General features: G+C 45.2%; 1 protein-coding gene across 3 annotated transcripts in view; it reads right to left on the bottom strand.

Moving 5' to 3' along the window:
* Positions 1–19,010, bottom strand: part of Pitpnb (phosphatidylinositol transfer protein beta) — a 51,680-nt gene that overhangs the window by 20,619 nt on the left and 12,051 nt on the right. For all 3 annotated transcript variants that reach the window (XM_028859116.2, XM_028859115.2, XM_037198596.1), the window contains exons 4-7: positions 17,730–17,821; positions 17,141–17,148; positions 16,417–16,491; positions 14,404–14,487 (exon numbers count right to left, since the gene is read on the bottom strand). In XM_028859116.2, the coding sequence (XP_028714949.1) occupies positions 14,404–14,487; positions 16,417–16,491; positions 17,141–17,148; positions 17,730–17,821 (259 nt within the window). The remainder of the gene's footprint in view (positions 1–14,403; positions 14,488–16,416; positions 16,492–17,140; positions 17,149–17,729; positions 17,822–19,010) is intronic.

Genomic DNA, 19,010 nt, shown 5'->3' with positions numbered 1-19,010 from the left:
GTCGCAATGGAACAGCTACCACAGGATGATAAAGGCCAGAACAGAGGGCTGGTTCCTAGCATCAGTCTAGTTGAAAGAGGCAGACAAGACAAGACAAAACAGGTACCCAAACCCCAAGAAGTATGTATTAACTACCAAAAGAGAAGAGAGAACATTCAATCAGAATCAAAACCAAACAAAACCAGTTGAGAACACACCCCTTCCATAAGACAAGTAGCCTTCATATTTAAAAGTAGAAAAAAACCAGGTAGTGGTGGAGCACACTTTTAATCCCAGCACTCGGGAGGCAGAGGCAGGAGGATCTCTGCAAGTTCGAGGCCAGCCTGGTCTACAGAGCTAGTTCCAGGACAGCCAAAGCTACAGAGAAACCCTGCCTCACAAAACAAAAACAAAAGTAGAAAGGCAGCCATACCATGTTTATAATATTTCAACAATTAAATTCTAATCATCAGTCTAATCCCCAAAAGGCTGGCCATGATTTGTCAGCCTATTCTCTGAGAGAGAACCCACCCCCCTTTTCTCTTATGGACTGGAGTGTGATGTGGCTATGGCCACACCAGCCACGTTTTTCTTTTCTTTTTACAAAACCTGAACTGTAAGGGAACTGAATAGTAAACATCACATTTCTGCACGTGGTTATAGGTTGTACCATTGTTTTATGTGACATTAACAATAAAGGTGCAGAAGGCTAATACGGATCACAGCAGGGAGACAGACCTCAATTCTGGACATAGTCAACTGTGAAAGCGAAGCGGGGAGCAGGATTTCAGGACTGAGTATGGAGAACTGTGGGGTGCTGTGAACGTTAAGCCTGCCCACACCCATGGGAAAAGTAAGTACACACACAATAAAGTGTACACAATCACCTCCAGGGTTGAAGGAATAAAACCAACGGCATTAAATACAGGCAGTCCATACACCAGGGCCACGCAACTCACCAAGGGAGAACTCGGTTTAAACTCTGACCACATCGATCATTTCCAGGTCTGCCACAAGAGACCAGCAGAGGTGTCAGCTAGAGAAGGGTCAGAAGAGAGAGAACCCGCTCTCTTCTACCCCAGCTCCACGCCAGGCAGACACTTCACACCTCGACAGAACCCATTTGCAGTAGATGCAGAAACGAGAGACTGAAAACCTTGTGAAAGTGCCACTCTAGATCTGACGCTAATTCTGAAGGCACACCTGCGAGCCTTCATCATCAACGTGAGGGAGCCAAGGCTGCTTTTCTAAAACGCATCAAGTTTACCATCCACTGAGGAACTGAGGAACTGACATGGCTCCCTACACCTGGACTTCAACCACTCTTTAAAAGATTTGTTCATTTTATGTGTATGGGTGTTTTGCCTGTACATATATCTGTGTACCCCACATGCAAACATTGCCCTCAGAGGCTAGAAGGTGGCACTAGATCCCCGGAAACTGGAATTACAGAAGGCTGGGAACCACTATGTGGGTGATGGGAATTGAACCCTGGTTTCTGGAAGAGCAGCCAGTGCTAATCTACTGAGCCATCTCTCCAGCCCCTACGGAACTCTTTGATCTCTGTCTGTCCTGACTCACATGACTGTATCACACAGGGCAGCTATAGGTGTCAGCAATCCCAGGAAGTAAACATTTAAAACACCAAGAAGCCAGTCCAAGTGGTCTTCCTGAGGTGGAGACACAGAACGAAACCTTCCCCTCTTTGTTTTCTTCTCTGGAGTGCACAGCAGCAAACATTAAAGGCGTTACACTGAAAACGTAATATAATCCAATTATCAACACTAGCATCTTAACTCTGACAGGTGAGGATAACGCACCTTGTCAAACCTAGACATTCTGCGTTAGCTAGCTTGAATCCGTAAATGTTTAATCAGTTGAATTAAGTAGCATAATATGAAAAGCCAGGAAGCGGATGTAGTTTTCACAACCTCAATTTTGTATTTTTACAATAAACATTAATTTCTTTTTTGAATAGCATCTTCTTGCTGAGTTTTATTGTTGGGTATCTGATTTGGTCTCTGGATACGAAAACTGGTCGATTTATATCCATATCACAATGAACAAATATATTCCTTCATGTATGACAGTTTCAGCATACAGAATGCAGCCTCAGCTACCAATTACAGCTGCAAATGAGCAGTAGTGTGGAATGAGACAGCCTGCTGGCTCTGTTAGTATTCTGTCTCCTCTGGGATCCCAGGGGGAAAGAGTGGCTCTGATGAAGAGAAGCCCCTGGCTCATGGTTTATTGTGCTCGCCACCAGCTGCAGACTTCTCATCTCATTAGTTCCTTTAGAATACTGTGGGTGAAGACAGCTGCAGTCTGCTTGAGTCTTCAGCTCCTGGGTATTCTGAAGGCTGAATCTGCTATGCACTTTCTGTAATCCTTGGGAAAAAAGGGCAAATTCACTAGGCCAAGGAAACACACTTAAAAAAAAAGGTATTAAAATCAGGTTTAAATGGAGTGAAATCTTATTATACTAAGGTGCATTGTGTTTAACATTTTTTGTGATATAATTTTAATTATCCAGACAATGCCGAGAGGCCTGGTCAGGATAAAGGCCTGGTGAAACCATCATTATCTAGTGAGGTGCACCTTCCAACAGTCCTTGCTCCTCCAGCAATAGTGCCCGAGTGACACAAAAGCACAGGGCGTGAGACACACTTGCATTAGTGCTAACCAACGCTGTGTCACCGAGATTCTTATTTAAGTAAAAATGAAGGCGAATGGAGTCAAGATCCCCTTGGAGAACAAAATCAAGTATGATATGGTAAATAAGTGGATTAGTGTCTCCACACTGGAGTCACAGAACACAGTCATTAAATTCGTATAAGGAGCTGTTCTGCCCTGGAACAGGAAGGCGGCACTACCTCTCGGGTACACATCTGTTACTGACTGCCACTCTCAACAGAGACTCAACAGAAACCAGGTTCATTTTGAAGACAAAGAATATTAGTCTTATGAATCTTTTAGCATAGTGGCTGTCCCCCCCAAATGTAAGCATAAAACCTTTGCTGAGCCAACCTAAATATGTCCTTGAGCCCAGATTTAACTCATGATTATGAATGGGGAAGGGAGTAGGAGGTGAGTTTGACAGCTTGTGGAAAATCAAGATGAGCCCCAGACACCAGAAACTGCTTAAAGTGCGCCTGGGTTAGCACAGGCGAGGGTAAGCAGAAACAGGAACAGCGACTCAAAAGCACCAGCCTTAGCAACCTCCCCTCCCACACCTGCTCATAAAGACCAGGCCCAGCCCACATAACCCGATGCCCACAGGGAGTTTCACAAAGTAAACATTAGGATCCTGCAGCCAGCTATCAAATGTTCTACTTTAGCATGCGATGATTAATTAGGTGTCTATTCAAACAGCTCAGAGATAATCACTAAGTTTAAAATGCATGGGTACTACTGCTCAACTTAGCAAAGCTTAGGGGGAGGATACACGAAATGTGAAGACAAGCATCAAGTACTCAGTCTATCAGCACCACTCCATCCCTTTTTAAATATTATGGCCCTTAGAAAAAAGAAAAGAAAAGGTCTTTAATCCCAAAGCTGACTGTATGCTTGGAGTTGACAAAGATGCAAGCCATACTCCAGGTCAGCATGTTTAAAAAAGTGTTTGCATTGAATGTTACTATAGCAAATAACAGAGAAAGAAATAACATTTACTAACTTGTTTAAGAAACTGATTTCAACAGTTCTTTTCTGTTTTTAATTACATCTCCCCAGTGACTCCTCACCCTTGCAGGTTCCCACAGAGTACCATTAATACAGAATAAGTAAATCTCATTAATTCAGGTCCTACCACCTTGGAATTCATAATCACTGGCATAGGGGCCAGGCTGAAGTTTATCTTTGCATGATCTATGAAAAAAAGATTTGCTACACAAATTAATAGAGTAACAAGATCTCAGGAGGGCTGTTTAAACAGTTCAGAAGTGTTTTAGAGCAATTCAGAAGCCTTCATTTGCATATAATTATTATGCTAATTACAAATCATTCTTATCTATTCATTAAAGCAGAGTCCCAAAGGACCACTAATTGTCAATAACTTGTTGGCCTAGTTTCTGTTACTGAATGTACCTCAGAGGAACAAAAGTGCATTAAAAATATTCTATAATGCAGCCCCTCCATGAATCCTGCTTTCCAATGAATCCTAAAAACTGCATTTACAAACACCTGTATGGAGATCAAAGACATGTACATCAGAACGTGGTTGAGAAATGCGGACAGACTGTGCCAGTCTTTCTAATTCTACAGAGACCCTCCCAACAGTCCTGGAGTGGCAAGATGACCCCAGATGGACTGTATAGCCACTGGGGTGGGTCACTGCTGGCAGTGCTAGGTTAAAGAACCTCCAGGCCAGCAGCTTCCTCCTGATTTCTAATGCTATCCTTTCCTTGCTGGAGGTCAAAGCCGTGTTTATGAGGGCAGACCCCCAAGAAATAATAAAGGTCAGAATTTCAGCTCTGGGAAGAAAGTTTACTAAGCAATGTGGGACGTGACACACTGCACATCTGACAACAGAGGAAGGAAAACAAACCGTGCTCCCAAAGGAGATGTCGGTGAGGTGCACAGAGCAAATGCCTGGGGTGACGGTGCCTGAAAAAACTACCTGTGGTCCCCTCCAGCCCTTCTCCCAAGGGGCGGAGTTTACAGTTTTAGGCATGTTTTATGTACAGAACTGCCATGTTATTTATTATTATTATTATTATTATTAGATTTTCAAAACAAGGTTTCTCTGTGTAGTTTTGGTGCCTGTCCTGGATCTCGTTCTGTAGACCAGGCTGGCCTTGAACTCACAGTGGCTCTGCCTCCCAAGGCGTGCACCACCACCACCTGGCTCTACTTATTTTAATATTGCCCTTACTATATGTTAATATATTTATTATACCCCTTAAAAATGAAGAGACTAAGACCCTGGTATCATGGCACACACCTTTAACCTTCATACTTAGGAGGCAGAGACAGATGAATCTCTCAGTTGGATGCTAGCCTGGTCTTCACAGTGAGATACTGTCTCCAAAAAAAAGGAAGAAGAAAAAAAGAAAGAAATTGCTGGGTGGTGGTGGTGGTGGTGGTGGTGGTGGTGGTGGTGGTGGTGTACACCTTTAATCCCAGCATTCAGGAGGGAGGCACAGTTAGAGGCCAGCCTGGTCTTCAGAGTGAGTTCTAAGACAGTCAGGGCTACACAGTGAAACCCTGCCCTGAAAAACCAATATATATATATATAAACAACTCCTGAAAACACACCAACAAAAATGAAGCATTTGGCTGCAAAATGGATCAGCAGATCAGCAGACCAAGATGCTTGCCCGAATAAGCTGATGACCCAAGTGCAATCCCAGAACCTATGTAAAAGTAGAAAAGAACTGACTCTGCAATGCTGTCCTGACATTCACATGTGCACCACGTGCCCCAACCCCAACATCTCCATATATGTATGTATATATTATATATGTAATAATTATTTTAACGTAGGCATTTAAGACTCTAGATATCAATGATACAAGTTTTAACACATTATTAACATGCCAACATCAGTAAAGGTGCTCCTCAAACATTGATTTTAAAACCAAACTGCACCTGAAATGTTTGGCAGTTCCTTAACACTTCTGTTCCCTTCTAACTGACGGCGTATCGCAGAAGACACCACATCGAATGCATCAACTACACGGGGAAGGTCCTTTGCTGGGCTGGGTGTACTCGACCTGCCCCGCAGCTCCTCAATCCAGAGTCCTGTGTGGTCTGTTGGCACTAAAATTACTAAAAACTATAAAGCCACTTCCTCTCCGTAAAAGCAGACTCCAGCAGCACACAGCATCATCTGTGCTGGTGGCTTCACTTCTGGATGAGCGAGGCACCCCAGCACCCCAGCACCCCAGCAATGCTCTCAGCCATGACCGTGGGGAGGGGAAGGGTGTTTCCTGCCTAAACATGGTACCCGTGACCCCAGAGCAGGAATTAGGCTGCTGCCCTCAGTACTGCACTCTAAAAACAGGACTGGAAGACCTCTGCTGCTGCTCAGCCTAGGGAACAGTCTCTAAGTATATCACAGTGCCGCCAGAATGACCACACCTTCAATCCCAGGACTGAGATCTACACAGCAAGCTCTGGGACAGCCAGGGCTCCAGAGTAAGTCTCCTCAAACAAACAAACAATAGTGACACTTCTCAAAAAGATTTTAACAGGGAACTGCTCAAAAACATTTTCTGGCTCTCAGAATTCTCCTCTCCCCAGCCATCCCCACTATTTTTCTTCTAAGACCTAGTCAGTAGTGGGGTCCAGTCAGAAAGTCATTTTGTGAAGATGTTTTTACACACTGATCTTTAACAGAAATGTACACATGGAAAAAAGCAGTATGTTATTTTCCCACAAGAGGGCGCTGCTGCCAGCCACATCTCCTAACACACCAGGCGCTCTCTAAGTCCATGCTGGAAGTACTTGACCATGTAAGGCAGCAGACTAAAGTGGGAAAATATTTTCACATTTATTTTTAATGGTAACCATACTTACATTTATTTATATCCTCTTTGAAGATGGTGGGGCAGGGGGAGGGGATCCTTTACTACTCACCACAGAAAAAGATCCTGTCAAGGGCTTGCTTCACTGTGCAGCAAAGGCAAGTGGGATAAGTAAATGGAAAGTCTGTTTTTCAAGAACAAGTTTCAAGAACAAGCAAGACCAGCCACCTCAGACTGGAAGCTACTACACCCTGCACCCATCCCACTGGCAGCTGGGTCATAAGCCTCCCACCTTCGTACATGCATCATGAGCAGAGCTCCTCGAAGTCGCTCATACGCATCAGTGATCAGCTACAAACTTTTAAAATGGAGCCAACTCCTGCAAGTGGTCCCCCCCCACACACACACACAGAGCCAAATCGCAGCTTGTCCTGGCCATCAGGGTGTCACCCCCACTGGTTAACCTGGAACTTTGGGTGAGCTAACCCAGAAGAAAATGTCAGCTCAAAAGCTGACAAATAATAATGATCCCACATGGTTTGAATTAATATTTATTAATCTTTTCCAGCCAGATTCTACACTATTATATATCTAATTTTTAAGAGGGGGGAAACCCCTATACAGACTGTTTAGGAAATATATTCTTCTATCTCTTAAAGATTATGCAGTTTTGTTGTTGTTGTTGTTTGTTTCTCTAGAAGCAGTGCAGTTAAGCTAATGCTACCAAGACTATCCATCGAATACATAATGTGTAGACATGGTCTAACAGAACTCAGAATCTAAAGAAAAACAATGCCCAGGCCTTTCCAAAGAGCCTGCTTCTGAAAACCAGGGGAAGATGGACTAATGAACCAGGAACTGTTCCTCTGCCTTAAGTAAATTAACAGTGCTCTCTTCATCAGCTCTAGAAAGAAAAGCTGCCAGCCTGCCTTGGGGTAAATAAAGGTTAAGTAAAGATTGGGCCTTGACCTCCAACTGAGACTCTTCTTGTTCCGGATTCCCACTCACTGCAGTCTCTCACCTGTGTGCAGAACACACTTCCCACAAGTGAACAGGAGCTGTCACTGGGGAAGCTGAGCATTCTATGCCTCATGGGATTCTCCACAAGACTGTGAGAGCGGTGAGCTCTGCACTTCAAGGGAGGGGGCCTGTGTCCTCCTACGAAGGACATAGTACCACTAAGAGGACCCCCAGGCTTGTTGCCAGACCCTGTGTGGAAAAAGCTGCTTAAGAAGTGTGTCTCCTGGAAAAAGATGTATGTGTACAGTGAGCTAGAGTCCAGGATCCTGGTCCAGGCAGTGGAGTAAGTACCAGGGCACAGTAGCATTCCAGGACACACTGAGAGCTTGCAGGGGGAAGGCAGAAAGGAAGGAGCTCTGACACACAGGCAGGTGAGGAGGAAGGGCTCAAACGAGCAAACAGCACTGAGTAAAGCCCAGCAAACTTCAGCAGCCCCACTTACTGAGTAACCACAAGGACAGCTGTTCCAAGCTCTGCAGAGGACCACTGTGGGAGGGCCCTGTGTGCACCCTTTCCTGTGACCCAGAAATAGGTTCCTCTTCCTGTCAAGGAATGCCATCTTCAGTGATCTATCACCATGATCCTAAAACTGTGTCATTTTTGGTTTTGAAATGCCTCATGTGAAAAAAAGTACTTTGACCACAAATAAAAATACGACAGTTATACTGAAACACGAGGGGAAAAAATGTTATCCTCTTTGAACCTGCTGCATTTTAAGATGGGGAAAAATATTGTGTATCACTATACTGAGCTATGTTTTTGTATTTTAAAATACAGTGTGTGAGTGTAAAAGCGTAGGTACTTGTATACCATACCACATGTGTGGGGAGCCAGAGAACAACTTGCAGGCGGTGGACATTTCCTTACACCATGTGCATCCTGGGGACTGAACTCAGGGTTGTCAGGAAGCCCCATTAGCTGCAAAGCCATCTCAATGCACTACAACACTGTTTCTAAACCTTATCTTTCCAGCAATCTAATACTTCTGAGTTACTAATACAGGCTTATTACTAACTTCTAGAAACCTATCCTGGAAGTTACAGTCACACAGCATGTATTGAGCCAGAACGGCTAACGAACTCTTTCTCATTTCACATAAATATCTTTAAATGTGGTTCCAATTTCTCTTTTTTAAAACTCATTTCTTTCAAATGACTTTCAAACTGAAGGTTTCTGCTGTGAGTGGTGTGCACACTTCAAGCTCATGAGCCTTCCTCTCCTGGGAAGTGACTTTTGTATACAAATCATGGAAAGCTACTTAGATGGAGTGCTGGGCATGATTAAAAGGGCCACATTCAGATTTCATACCTTAGGAAGCAAAGCAGAAGCAGATGTCAAGTGCTGCCTTTGTGTACGATCTGGACCCAAGCTGAGGCTATGCGTGAGCATCTCATCAGGGCAGTTAAAGAAGACCAAACATTCCGCTGCGGTTATGCACCAACAACAACCTTAGAAGGGGCAATCTTTAAACTGACATTTGGATGTTTACGCTGCACATATGACTCTTTACAATCCAATAAGACACTTTTTAACCTGAACAGAAACAGATCACAAACAGCAGCTCAGAGTCTTTGCAGAGCAGGCAGCACCGTGTACTTCCCATGGTATAGGATCTGGAAAGGGTTGCAGCAGCACTGTGCGCATTACTGCCTGCATGGTAAGACCAAGCCTTTCTGAGTCTCTCTTCCTTCTTTCTTTGTATCTTGTGTTTTTCTGAGATGAGGCTCTCAAACTCCTGAGCTCAAGCAACCCTCGTCCCTCAATCTCCTGACTTCCTCCTTTAAAAAATATCACCAGCAACAACAACACCAGCCAACGATGACAGGAAAAAAAAAATCCAGCAAAGCACCACTGGAAAGCCCCCTCCACAGCGGGACTCGCCTCTTTCTAGTGGCTGAAGGGCAAGTGAGCACAGTGCTGCCCAGGGGGTGTGAGCAGGAACACAGGGGCTGGGGTGTGAGTGGACGGAGGTGTTCTGCTGGACAGTGTGCTCTGTGACTGCTGGACTCCAGGGAGAGGGACCCTTCCTTGAAGGGTACAAACCCTTACTGGCACTCTACTTCAGTGCCTCTTTCTCTCAAAGAGGAAGTCAGTTTTGCAAGGTGGATACAATCCAATGAGCAAAAGAAACTGAGTGAGATACTTATACAGAAATATCAGACAGCTCACTAGTTTCTTTAAGAAATAATGTCTCTAAACCAAGTCTTACCGAAGTTTCCCAAAAGGTGCCAACAAAACGCCCCTGATAACCCACACACTGACATGCAGGTGGTTCCTACAGCGACTGTGCTGTGAGCCTAAGTCACACTGACGGACTTTCACAGCAAGTCTTCGCCTCTAGAAGAAATCTACGGACATGTTGAAGCACTCAGCCTAGTATGCAGGCACACCATGGGTCAAATCACAGTCCCTCCAATACATGGTAAAATACAGTTCCTGAGAATGAGCAAACACTAAGTCCACAAGAGTGAAATGTGAGCCACCTAGCAGCCCAGCAGAAGGGGAGCCCTAAGGCAAGCAGGAGTCACTATGGACTGAAATGTTGAGACCAAACCCATCTGCAGTGACAGAGAACTCCCACCAGATGGAGTGAAAAGACTCAAGCTTCCTTTCACATTCTTGTTCTCAACTATTTTACGTTTGCCCTGATTGACAGACCTTGGCTACCTATTTTCTCAAAATCACATGTGCAACTGGTTTGATTCTTATAAAGCAAACAGCAGGAAGAAAATAAACGAAAATAAACCGTTTAGTTTTGTTGTTAGGAGCGTGCTCTGAGCTGAAGAGATGGGTCTACAGTGAAATCGCTTGCAGCACAACCAGGAAGCGTTCAGACCCTAACACCAGGCAGCTGTGTGTCTCCCCCATGGTGACACACAGGCCTAGACCCGTAACCCCAGCATTGAGGGGTGCAGAGAGGAGAATCTCTGAGGCTTACACAGTTCAAAACAAAACAACAAAAGCAAACCCACCAAGCTCTGGGTTCAGGTAGAGTTCTGGCCTCAAAAGAATATGGTGGGGAATTAAAGAAGACATCTGATGCCCTCTGCTATCCGTGTGTGCCCAGGAACTGTATACAAAGAATTGAAAAGCAGTTTCTAAGAAAGAAGCAAGCTGGTTCACTCAATGTAAAGCAAAAACCCAGACTTAAAACTCTCACTGAGCAGGGGGTGGCGGTGGGGATGACCAACTAACTTCTCCAGGAATCTCAACCTGGAGAAGCCCACTGCCTTCTGAAGGGCACCTGAATTTCCTTTTTCCAAGCCACCACCAATACATTTATTTGCGGTACAGAGCTAACTCCTTGGCCACGACTCCACAGAGGTAGCCAGATCTGGCAGGGACTAAGGTGATAAAAATCTGTGAGTCATCTGACCCACATATAGCGCTGGGACCATGAAGGTAGAAGAGGTTTATTTCAGAACCACGAAGGCAGAACTATTCAAAAGTTCCACACAGGCCTAGACTCAAAGGTGCGTCTTACAAAGCTGGAGTGAAGCCTGCTTCTAGGCTGCAAGGGTGAGCTGGGGCAGTGGTGACTCAACCCACCGGGGGCAGCACCCCATCCCATCTCACAATGTCTTACTGGCTCTCAATTCTATCACCATTCCATCTCCAAAGCAGCATTAAGAACTGGTGGCTGGCATGAACTGCACTCTAAGGACAGCCTTGTTTGTCCAGGGAGTCCTACTCTACAGTTCCTCAGGGAACCTCTGACTCACTTCCAACCGATAAATGACTGCGAAGATGAAAAGTCACTGGGGTTACATTACCTGGTCACTGACTGGCCATAAGTAAGACTGTAATACAACTTATACAGCTAAAAAGGGCATCTCCAAATCTATTTCACATGTCTTCCTGCCCTGACTCTTACGGACACTCGGTGTATCAAAACCCTGCTCTCCTTTTTCAGATACTAGGGGAGCATATCAGACTGGCCCTTCCTCCTCATCCTCCTTGCCTCCCAGACTATTTAGGAAGGGCTCTCTATGGGACAGAGCACTCCTTCCATCCAGTAAGTGTAGCACTCTCTCTCATGTGCCTCCATGACTCTAGTCATCTCCTGACTGACAGTGAACACTTAAACTGCAGTCTCCAGTCCTAGGTTTCAAGACCCGTTACACTACACTGGAGAGTCAGGTCAAAGGGCATGCACAGTGGTGATTCTGATACATCAGTTCTACGGATTCTCACACTTGGCCATAGGTCAAATACAAGAATGTTTCCTGACAAATCCCACTGTCGTCAAACTGATAACAGATGAATGTTTATTCCAGTAAAAAACTGTTGCTTGCACAGGCTCATCTTAATGGTACCTCCCCCTTTCTTTCCTGCTCTTCCCTACCATGCAATCACCACGGGCATAGTGTAGAAGCCTAAGGAACATGCCAACAGCAGGACTCCTCCCTGAGGTCCAATTTCTATGCAGAAAAGACAGACACATGAACCAAGACTGACATGAGAGAGCGATGCCGGCAGGAAACAGGTGTAATACATAGCCCCTTCAACCACGGCAACCCTACCCATCTCTGCCTTCCTGGGCCTGAGTCCTTGGTGACCTTGTGTCCCCTGCAGCACTGTGGACCTCTACTACTTAGCGAGATCGTGGTACTGGGCTGGTCTTATCCAACTGCAAGGGACTCCCACTGACCTTGGGAAGCTACCCCACGGCGGAGCTGGCAGATGGGAAGTATGCAATGACATGCTGCCTGCTGTGACAACACTGTCTTTTAAAACTGCAAATACCTTCTTTTAAAAGATACTTTTTATGTATTTTTATGTATGTGTGAGTATGTGTCAGTTTATGCACACCAGCCACTCATGCAGGCTAAAGTGCATCCAATCCCCCTGGAAATGGAGTCAGACAGTTGTGAGCCACCTGACGTGGCTGCTGGGAACTGAATCCAGGTCCCCTGTAAGAGCAGCTGCTCTCCAGTCCTTAAGCTAGGTTCTCATCATGTCAGGTCTGACATCCTACACGGTATCAGTTGCACTTTCACTATCAGGACTAAGAAAGCACACAGACCAAAAGACCCACAGAACCAACCACCTGTGCAGCCTTTGCAAATGCAGAGCAGAAGGCTGCCTTGGCCACACTCTCAGACACTGTCCACTTTTGTCCCAGGACAAGAGCAAAAACTCTTCATGCTCCCAGCAAAGCCGGGCATGTCCTATGCTCTACTGAACCACGAAGGTCCAGGTTTAGTTGATGCCACCATTCTATTCTGCCTGGCCAACACAACACATCACTTCAAACACCAACGTATTAATGCTGTTCCCGGGGCACCCAACCCTGGCTTGCCACACTGTTCTCCCACCTTGTCTATGACCAGCTAGCCTGCTGACCAGCTCCTCTCACCCCAGACACTTCTCTTCCTCTCACCATTCTTTCACACACCGTAACAATGGCTAAAAGACACCCCAACAAAAGAGCAGTGGCCATCTGAACGATCCTCACTTGAACTGATTGAAACAGCCTCCTTTACATAATTTCAAAGGTGGAAACAGCCTTGAAATGAGGTTAACTTCAAATCACAGTACAATTAAAAACAAGCAAGGCAAACCCCAGGATCATCCCCACTATTCAGTGCCCACACATTCTGTCTAGCCTGGTCACTATCAATTTCAACCCCAGTGTTTCTGATAAAGGTTGGAGACCTGTTTTAGAAGGTTTAACTTTAACTTTTCACAGTAAACCTGGACATTTTGTATTTGTTTCTGTCCTGCTGAGCTGATAACACTGCTCATTTAAGAGACTATGCACTAAAAAGAGAAACGGTAGAGGACACTGAGCACCCTACCCTGTCCATGGTTGGGGCTCACTAGGTTTCCTAGTGGCTCTACCCAGCAGGACTTCATGGGAGGTTGATAGGACCATGGGCCTGGGTACCAGGTGACTGTAACTAGCAAGGGTTGGAGATCTTTTGTTCCACCCCTCAGCATTATTATAAACAGACCTCTGGAATAAAGTTCTGGGCTGGTGGATAAGGATCCAGGCCCACCCGAGTCTATCCTATGTTTTCTCTCTGTTTCTCTCCTCTTTATTTCTAACAAAGTGTCTTATCCCTCATTCCTCAAGAGTTCCTGGGGTAAATAAGTGTGGGGGCTGGTCCCCCACAGTCCATGACAAACCAAACCAGGGAGGTACCACAAAGCAGGGGACGATCCTTGGCTATCCTAGCTATAAAATGTGTACAGCTGCACCTGCAGATCAAGAGTTACCTGCAAACTCTGTTTTATTTAAAGGCCTGAGTTAGTCTTTACCAACCTCATGAAACCGAAACAAATGAGGGTCTTTACCTGATGTGGGGAGAGGACACTGAGTCACAAGAGGCAGGCATAGATACTTACACTGAATAAAAATCAAAACAGCTAGCAAGATGGCTCAGTGGATAGAGGGCCTTGTCACCCAAGCCTGATGACTGAGTTTGACCCTGTAACAACCCATGTGTAGATGGAAGGAGAGAACCAACTCGTGAAAGTTGTCCTCTGACCTCTATGTGTGCTCTGCAATTGCATTAAACACACACATACAAAATTTAAAAAGCTTAGCAAACAAAATCATTAAAAAAGCATGCTAGCTGGTTTGATCATACACCAGATGTTTCTAACAAGACTAGCCTTAACTGAGCTTATGTAAGGAGGATTTCTGCTTTCTTACTCATACACAGTATAACTTTAAAGCAGCAAACAGAATACTTTTGGAAACATTTCTTGAGCAAACACTGTCCAACATATGCAAGGTACCCTTCCCCTTCTTAAAGGGCCTGCCTACAGCTCAGAAAAGGACCACTTTCTCTTCCTCCAGGGCCCCTGTTGCCTAGACCAGACCTGAGCGCCAGGATTGTTTCAGTGTAGAAATGCGGACTACGTAAAGACAGAAAAGAACTTGGAGCCGTGAAGGGGACACATCAAGATGCCATCAAATAGTACTCACTGCTGGTTCAACTTGACTTCGATCTGCAATGTCTATGTGGACAATTTCAACAGTTTTCCATGTGTTTGGATCTAAACCATGAACCTGTGAAAACAGAAAACTTTAGTGTGTTCTTTTTCAGGAAAGCACTCCATTTCCATATGTCATCTAAGCTTGAGTCCCTCAGGGTACAGTATGGGGATGACATTACTATTTCAGTAAGCAGCAGCTGGCCATCTTGAGATCTGGGCAGCTTTTACTCTTTGTATCACTCCCCCAAAGAGGGGTGGATTTATGCATGAGAAATCCGTCAGGGCTGTTTTATAGTAGTACTAAGAGGTGATTCTTGTAACAAAATGTATCTTGCCTGTTTAATGCAAATGATAGATAGAAGCACAGTGCTTGGAACCCTTAAATGCTATGCTAGCAAAGGTAACACGACAACCAGACTTCAACAAGCCGCACTAGGGCTGGTTTTTAACACAGCCCCTCATGGTGTGGTGACCCTAACCACAAAATTATTTCACTGCCACTTCATAACTGTAATTTTGCTACTGTTATGAATTGTAATGTAAGTATCTGTGTTTTCTAATGGTCTTAGCAGAATCCTGTGAAAGGGTCTTTTGACCTCAAGGTGGTCAAAGGTTGAGAACCACCAGGCTAGAGAGACGGCTTGGTGATTAGGAGCACAAACTGCTCTTGCATAGGGTCAGAGTTCAGGTCCCAACACCCATGCTGGCTGACTCACAACTGCCTGTAACTCCAGTTGCAAAAGCCTTGGAAGTTTGTGACCTCCTCTGGCATATGCACTCATGTGCACCCACCCCACCAAAACCAAAAAAAAACATGAAACAATTAAAAACAAATGTTCTTTAAAAAAGAGAAGGCAATGACTGTTCTACAGCCTGTTTTCAGTTTGTCAACTTCTTGACACTTGTTACTCAATTACTTCTCAATCCCTGGGAACTGTTTTAAAATAACAGGTAAGCCCATTTGAAAGCTAGAAATGGCAGGATAAAGTCACACAGAGTATAAAACACAATCGACACGGATCACTTCATTCAGACCCTTTATTTTAGAGAACTTCTATGAAAAACATGATGAACTGACAAGCACACAAACTAAAATTTGAGTTCTATGAATGGGCACCAATAACGAAACAGCAGAGTAACAGAACAGTGTGACTAGAATTTAGCCCTCCACTAACTCACACTCTAGGATGAGAGCAGGAACCCTGAATGTGGGTATGCACTGGAAGGCAGCCTGCTGGAGGCCTGAGCACACACACTCCTAATGACTTCTAGATGCTGTGCTCCAGAGTTACAGACGCTTCTGAGACCCATGGGGCCAAGGGTGTCAGGGCTTGCCAGATGCTTCCCCAGCTCCTGAGCAAGCCTTCGCGGCTATTTCCAGAGTCCTGGCAGGTATTCTTGAAGCTCAGGCATGAATGAACCTTAACATGCTTATCATAACCTAAGTCGGGAGCTTGGCAACAACATCTTTGCCAACAAGGACCTTCTCACTCCTGCCCTCTGCTCATCTCTCTGACATCAATCTGGGGCCCAGACAAGTGAAGTGGAAGCAGACATCAGAGTGATCAGTGATCGGTCTGCTAAGGACTGCTCTGGTGAGCAGAGGAAAACCATCCCAAACCCCAGGTAAGAATGGGATCTAGCACCATCTGCGAGTGCTGTCACCCACGTCCTCCTTGTTGCAAGTAAGAGAGCTGCTGATAACAACAGCGATCTCACAAGAGTCCACTCAAGCATCGAGGCAGGACTGATAGAGGAAGCCAATCTGCATCTGGCTGGCTCGTCTCACCCCAATGACACAGCCGTGCTGCCAGGAGCTTGTTTAATCCAGGGTCATCAGGGCACTGAGGAGAGTGGACTGCTTCCAGTAATTCCCATTCCCACAGCCTTCTTCACTCAAGCAGAGCTGGCACCACCAGCTCTAATCAAGCCTTGGACACATGGACCAAGCCCTCCATGAAGCAGCTATACTCGGCCTTCTTAGTGCAGGGTGGAAACTTACATTTTCTAACGTTCCTAAGTCAGGTTTGTGCCATGTTTCGATTTTGATGAAGAAGTCATCTTTCATATATTCATTCTGCAGAGAACACAACAAGAAAGTGATGCCCCCTTCACAGTTCTCTGGGGTCTTTCCCCCACACAGAACCCCAGTGTGGATGGCTTTCCAAATCCAGAGCCATTAGCTTTCCATTTTGTTTTAGATTTATTTTTATCTTAGGTGTATGAGTGTTTTGCCTACATCTATGTATGTGGCCACACATGTCTGGTACCTGCCAAAGTCAGAAGAGGGCATCAGATTCCCCGGAACTTGATTTATGGATGGTTGTGAGCCACCATGTGGGTGCTAGGAACCGAACGTGGGTCCTCTGGAAGAGCAGCCTGTGCTCTTAATAGCCAAGCTGAATCTCCAGCCCCAGCTCCCGGTTTTTAGAGGCTTGATGGGTACAGCAAAGACGCTTTTACGTAATTCAAGCACTCCCACTTGTGATGCAGCACAGGGGCAGAGAAAAGGCCGTGAGGTCTGCTGAGCAATTCCGTCATTCAGAGCAAGCAGCAAAAGCAAAGCAGAACCAACCAGGAGTGTGAGGCAAGCCTGGGACGCGTGAGGTGGGAGCGGCAGAGGGAGGGTACGGGGCAGGCCATGAAGCAATGGAGCTTAAGCAAAAAGCAAGCAGCAGTTAGGAATCAGTAGGATGCAAAAACAAAGTTTAGTGTGTGCTACTCACCGTTACAACTGAGGCAGAGAGAAGAGGCGGGCAGCAAAACAGGAAAAACTTCAATTAGATGGAGTCAAAACAGCCCGTCCCCATATTTATGTCTGGTGGACTAAGCTATCCCAAACACACAACACTTAGTAGCTTATGTCTTCAAAATGGTCTCTACACAAGCGACACCAAGAGATCCTCAATTTAGATTATGGACTACGAAGACAATATGAAGAATAATCTACCTTAATTCAAAGTAATGCTAATAAGAATATCACAAAAGCATAACATCATTTATGAAGATGGTCTGGCAAATCCATCTGTGACATCCTCCTAGAGTGCCGCTGTAGCACACCAAAAGGCACCTCTGGGTGCGCATGACCTTTACGCTTTCTGTGTTTACTTGTTCACCCCAAAGCCAGCAGTTAGCAGGACTTCCATAAGGCTGTCATATCTGGGAATGAACCTGAGGGGTACACAGAGGTCTGAGGAGGAAACCAGTGACTATCTGAGACCCCACAGAAGGCTTTGCTTGGTCTAACCTCGGGGCATTTAGTGTCCCTCTCCTCACAAGGGCAGCAGGCTGCAGTGCTGCTGGGGGCCGGCTTACTTGTTCTACAGTAGGGGTAAGCATTCCAGGCTTTCTCATGAAACACCAAGGAGCCCTCAGGAGCAATCATCCTTACAAATGCAGGAACTTTGCTGTGAGGAGAAAGACATTGGATACATTTTCAACTGTACAATCATTTTTGTTTCTATCAAAAATGTTATCACATTCTAAATTTGATGAGCTATAGAGCACTAACAGTTTATTTCAATCCCAAAATAACCATGTATCAAATTAATGTCAAAAAAATTATTAAGAAAGTTTAGCTATAAGGGGTTACTATTTGGTCTTTTAGGTTTGTGTGTGTGTGTGTGTGTTGTGTTTTGTGTGTGTTGTTTTTTTTTTTTGTGTATTGACACTTTTTGCTTCATTTTTTTTTGTGTGTGTGTGTGTGTGTGTGTGTGTGTGTGTGTGTGTGTGAGATATGTACGCACCACTGTCATGTGGAGGTCAGCAGGCAAATCTGGTGTTGGTCCTCACCCTCTACCAAGTGTGAATCAACTTCCCCAGAATGAAATCCAGCCAAGCCTGTAGTCAGGCTTCACCACCACAGAAGCACGCCATAAATGCAGGGCTATGTCTTAACAGCAGTCACATCAGCACTCAGGAGGCTCAGAAAGAAGGATCTCCATGAGCTTGAGGCTAGCTCATCAAAAATAGCCAGGTGTGGTGGTACACGTCTTTATCCCAGCACTGGGAGACAGAGGCAGGCAGATCTCTGTGAGTTTGAGGCCAGCCCAGTCCACATAGCAAGTTCCAGGACATCCAGGGCTATGTAGACAGGCTCTGATTCAGGGGGGAAAAAAGGAAGGAATTCTGTAAGTTCAAGAAATGGCTGTTGCTAGCTCCCTCAAATAATGCTCGGAAGAGAAAGGTTAAATACATGGCTGACATCCACAAGCTTGTGAAAACTACCCATCAAGAACCCCCCAAAGACAACTAACTGATCCACTCTTATAAACAGAAAACACTAGTTGTTAACAAGAAGGAAAACTGGTCTTTCTTTCTTTCTTTCCTTTTCTTTTTTCTTTCTTTCTTTTCTTTTCTTTTCTTCCTTTTTTCTTTTTTGCAGCTTACACAGAAATACCAACGACTTGAATATGCTTATGAACAGAGGCTTCTGTAAGGACAGCTCCAGCATACACTACCACAGACTGGAGTCAACTCCTAAGCTCCACCTTCCAACCTGTCAACACCTGGTACATGGCTTGGATCTTCTAACTTGGAGTTAGTATTATCTGCCCTGAAGTCACAAAACTTGAAACACAATGTCTATGATGTACC

The sequence above is a fragment of the Peromyscus leucopus genome, chromosome 23, assembly GCF_004664715.2.
Source record: "Peromyscus leucopus breed LL Stock chromosome 23, UCI_PerLeu_2.1, whole genome shotgun sequence".
In the NCBI taxonomy this organism is placed as follows: Eukaryota; Metazoa; Chordata; class Mammalia; order Rodentia; family Cricetidae; genus Peromyscus; species Peromyscus leucopus.
The sequence above is the reverse complement of the archived record's forward strand: the minus strand, read 5'-3'. Positions and strand labels throughout refer to the sequence as shown.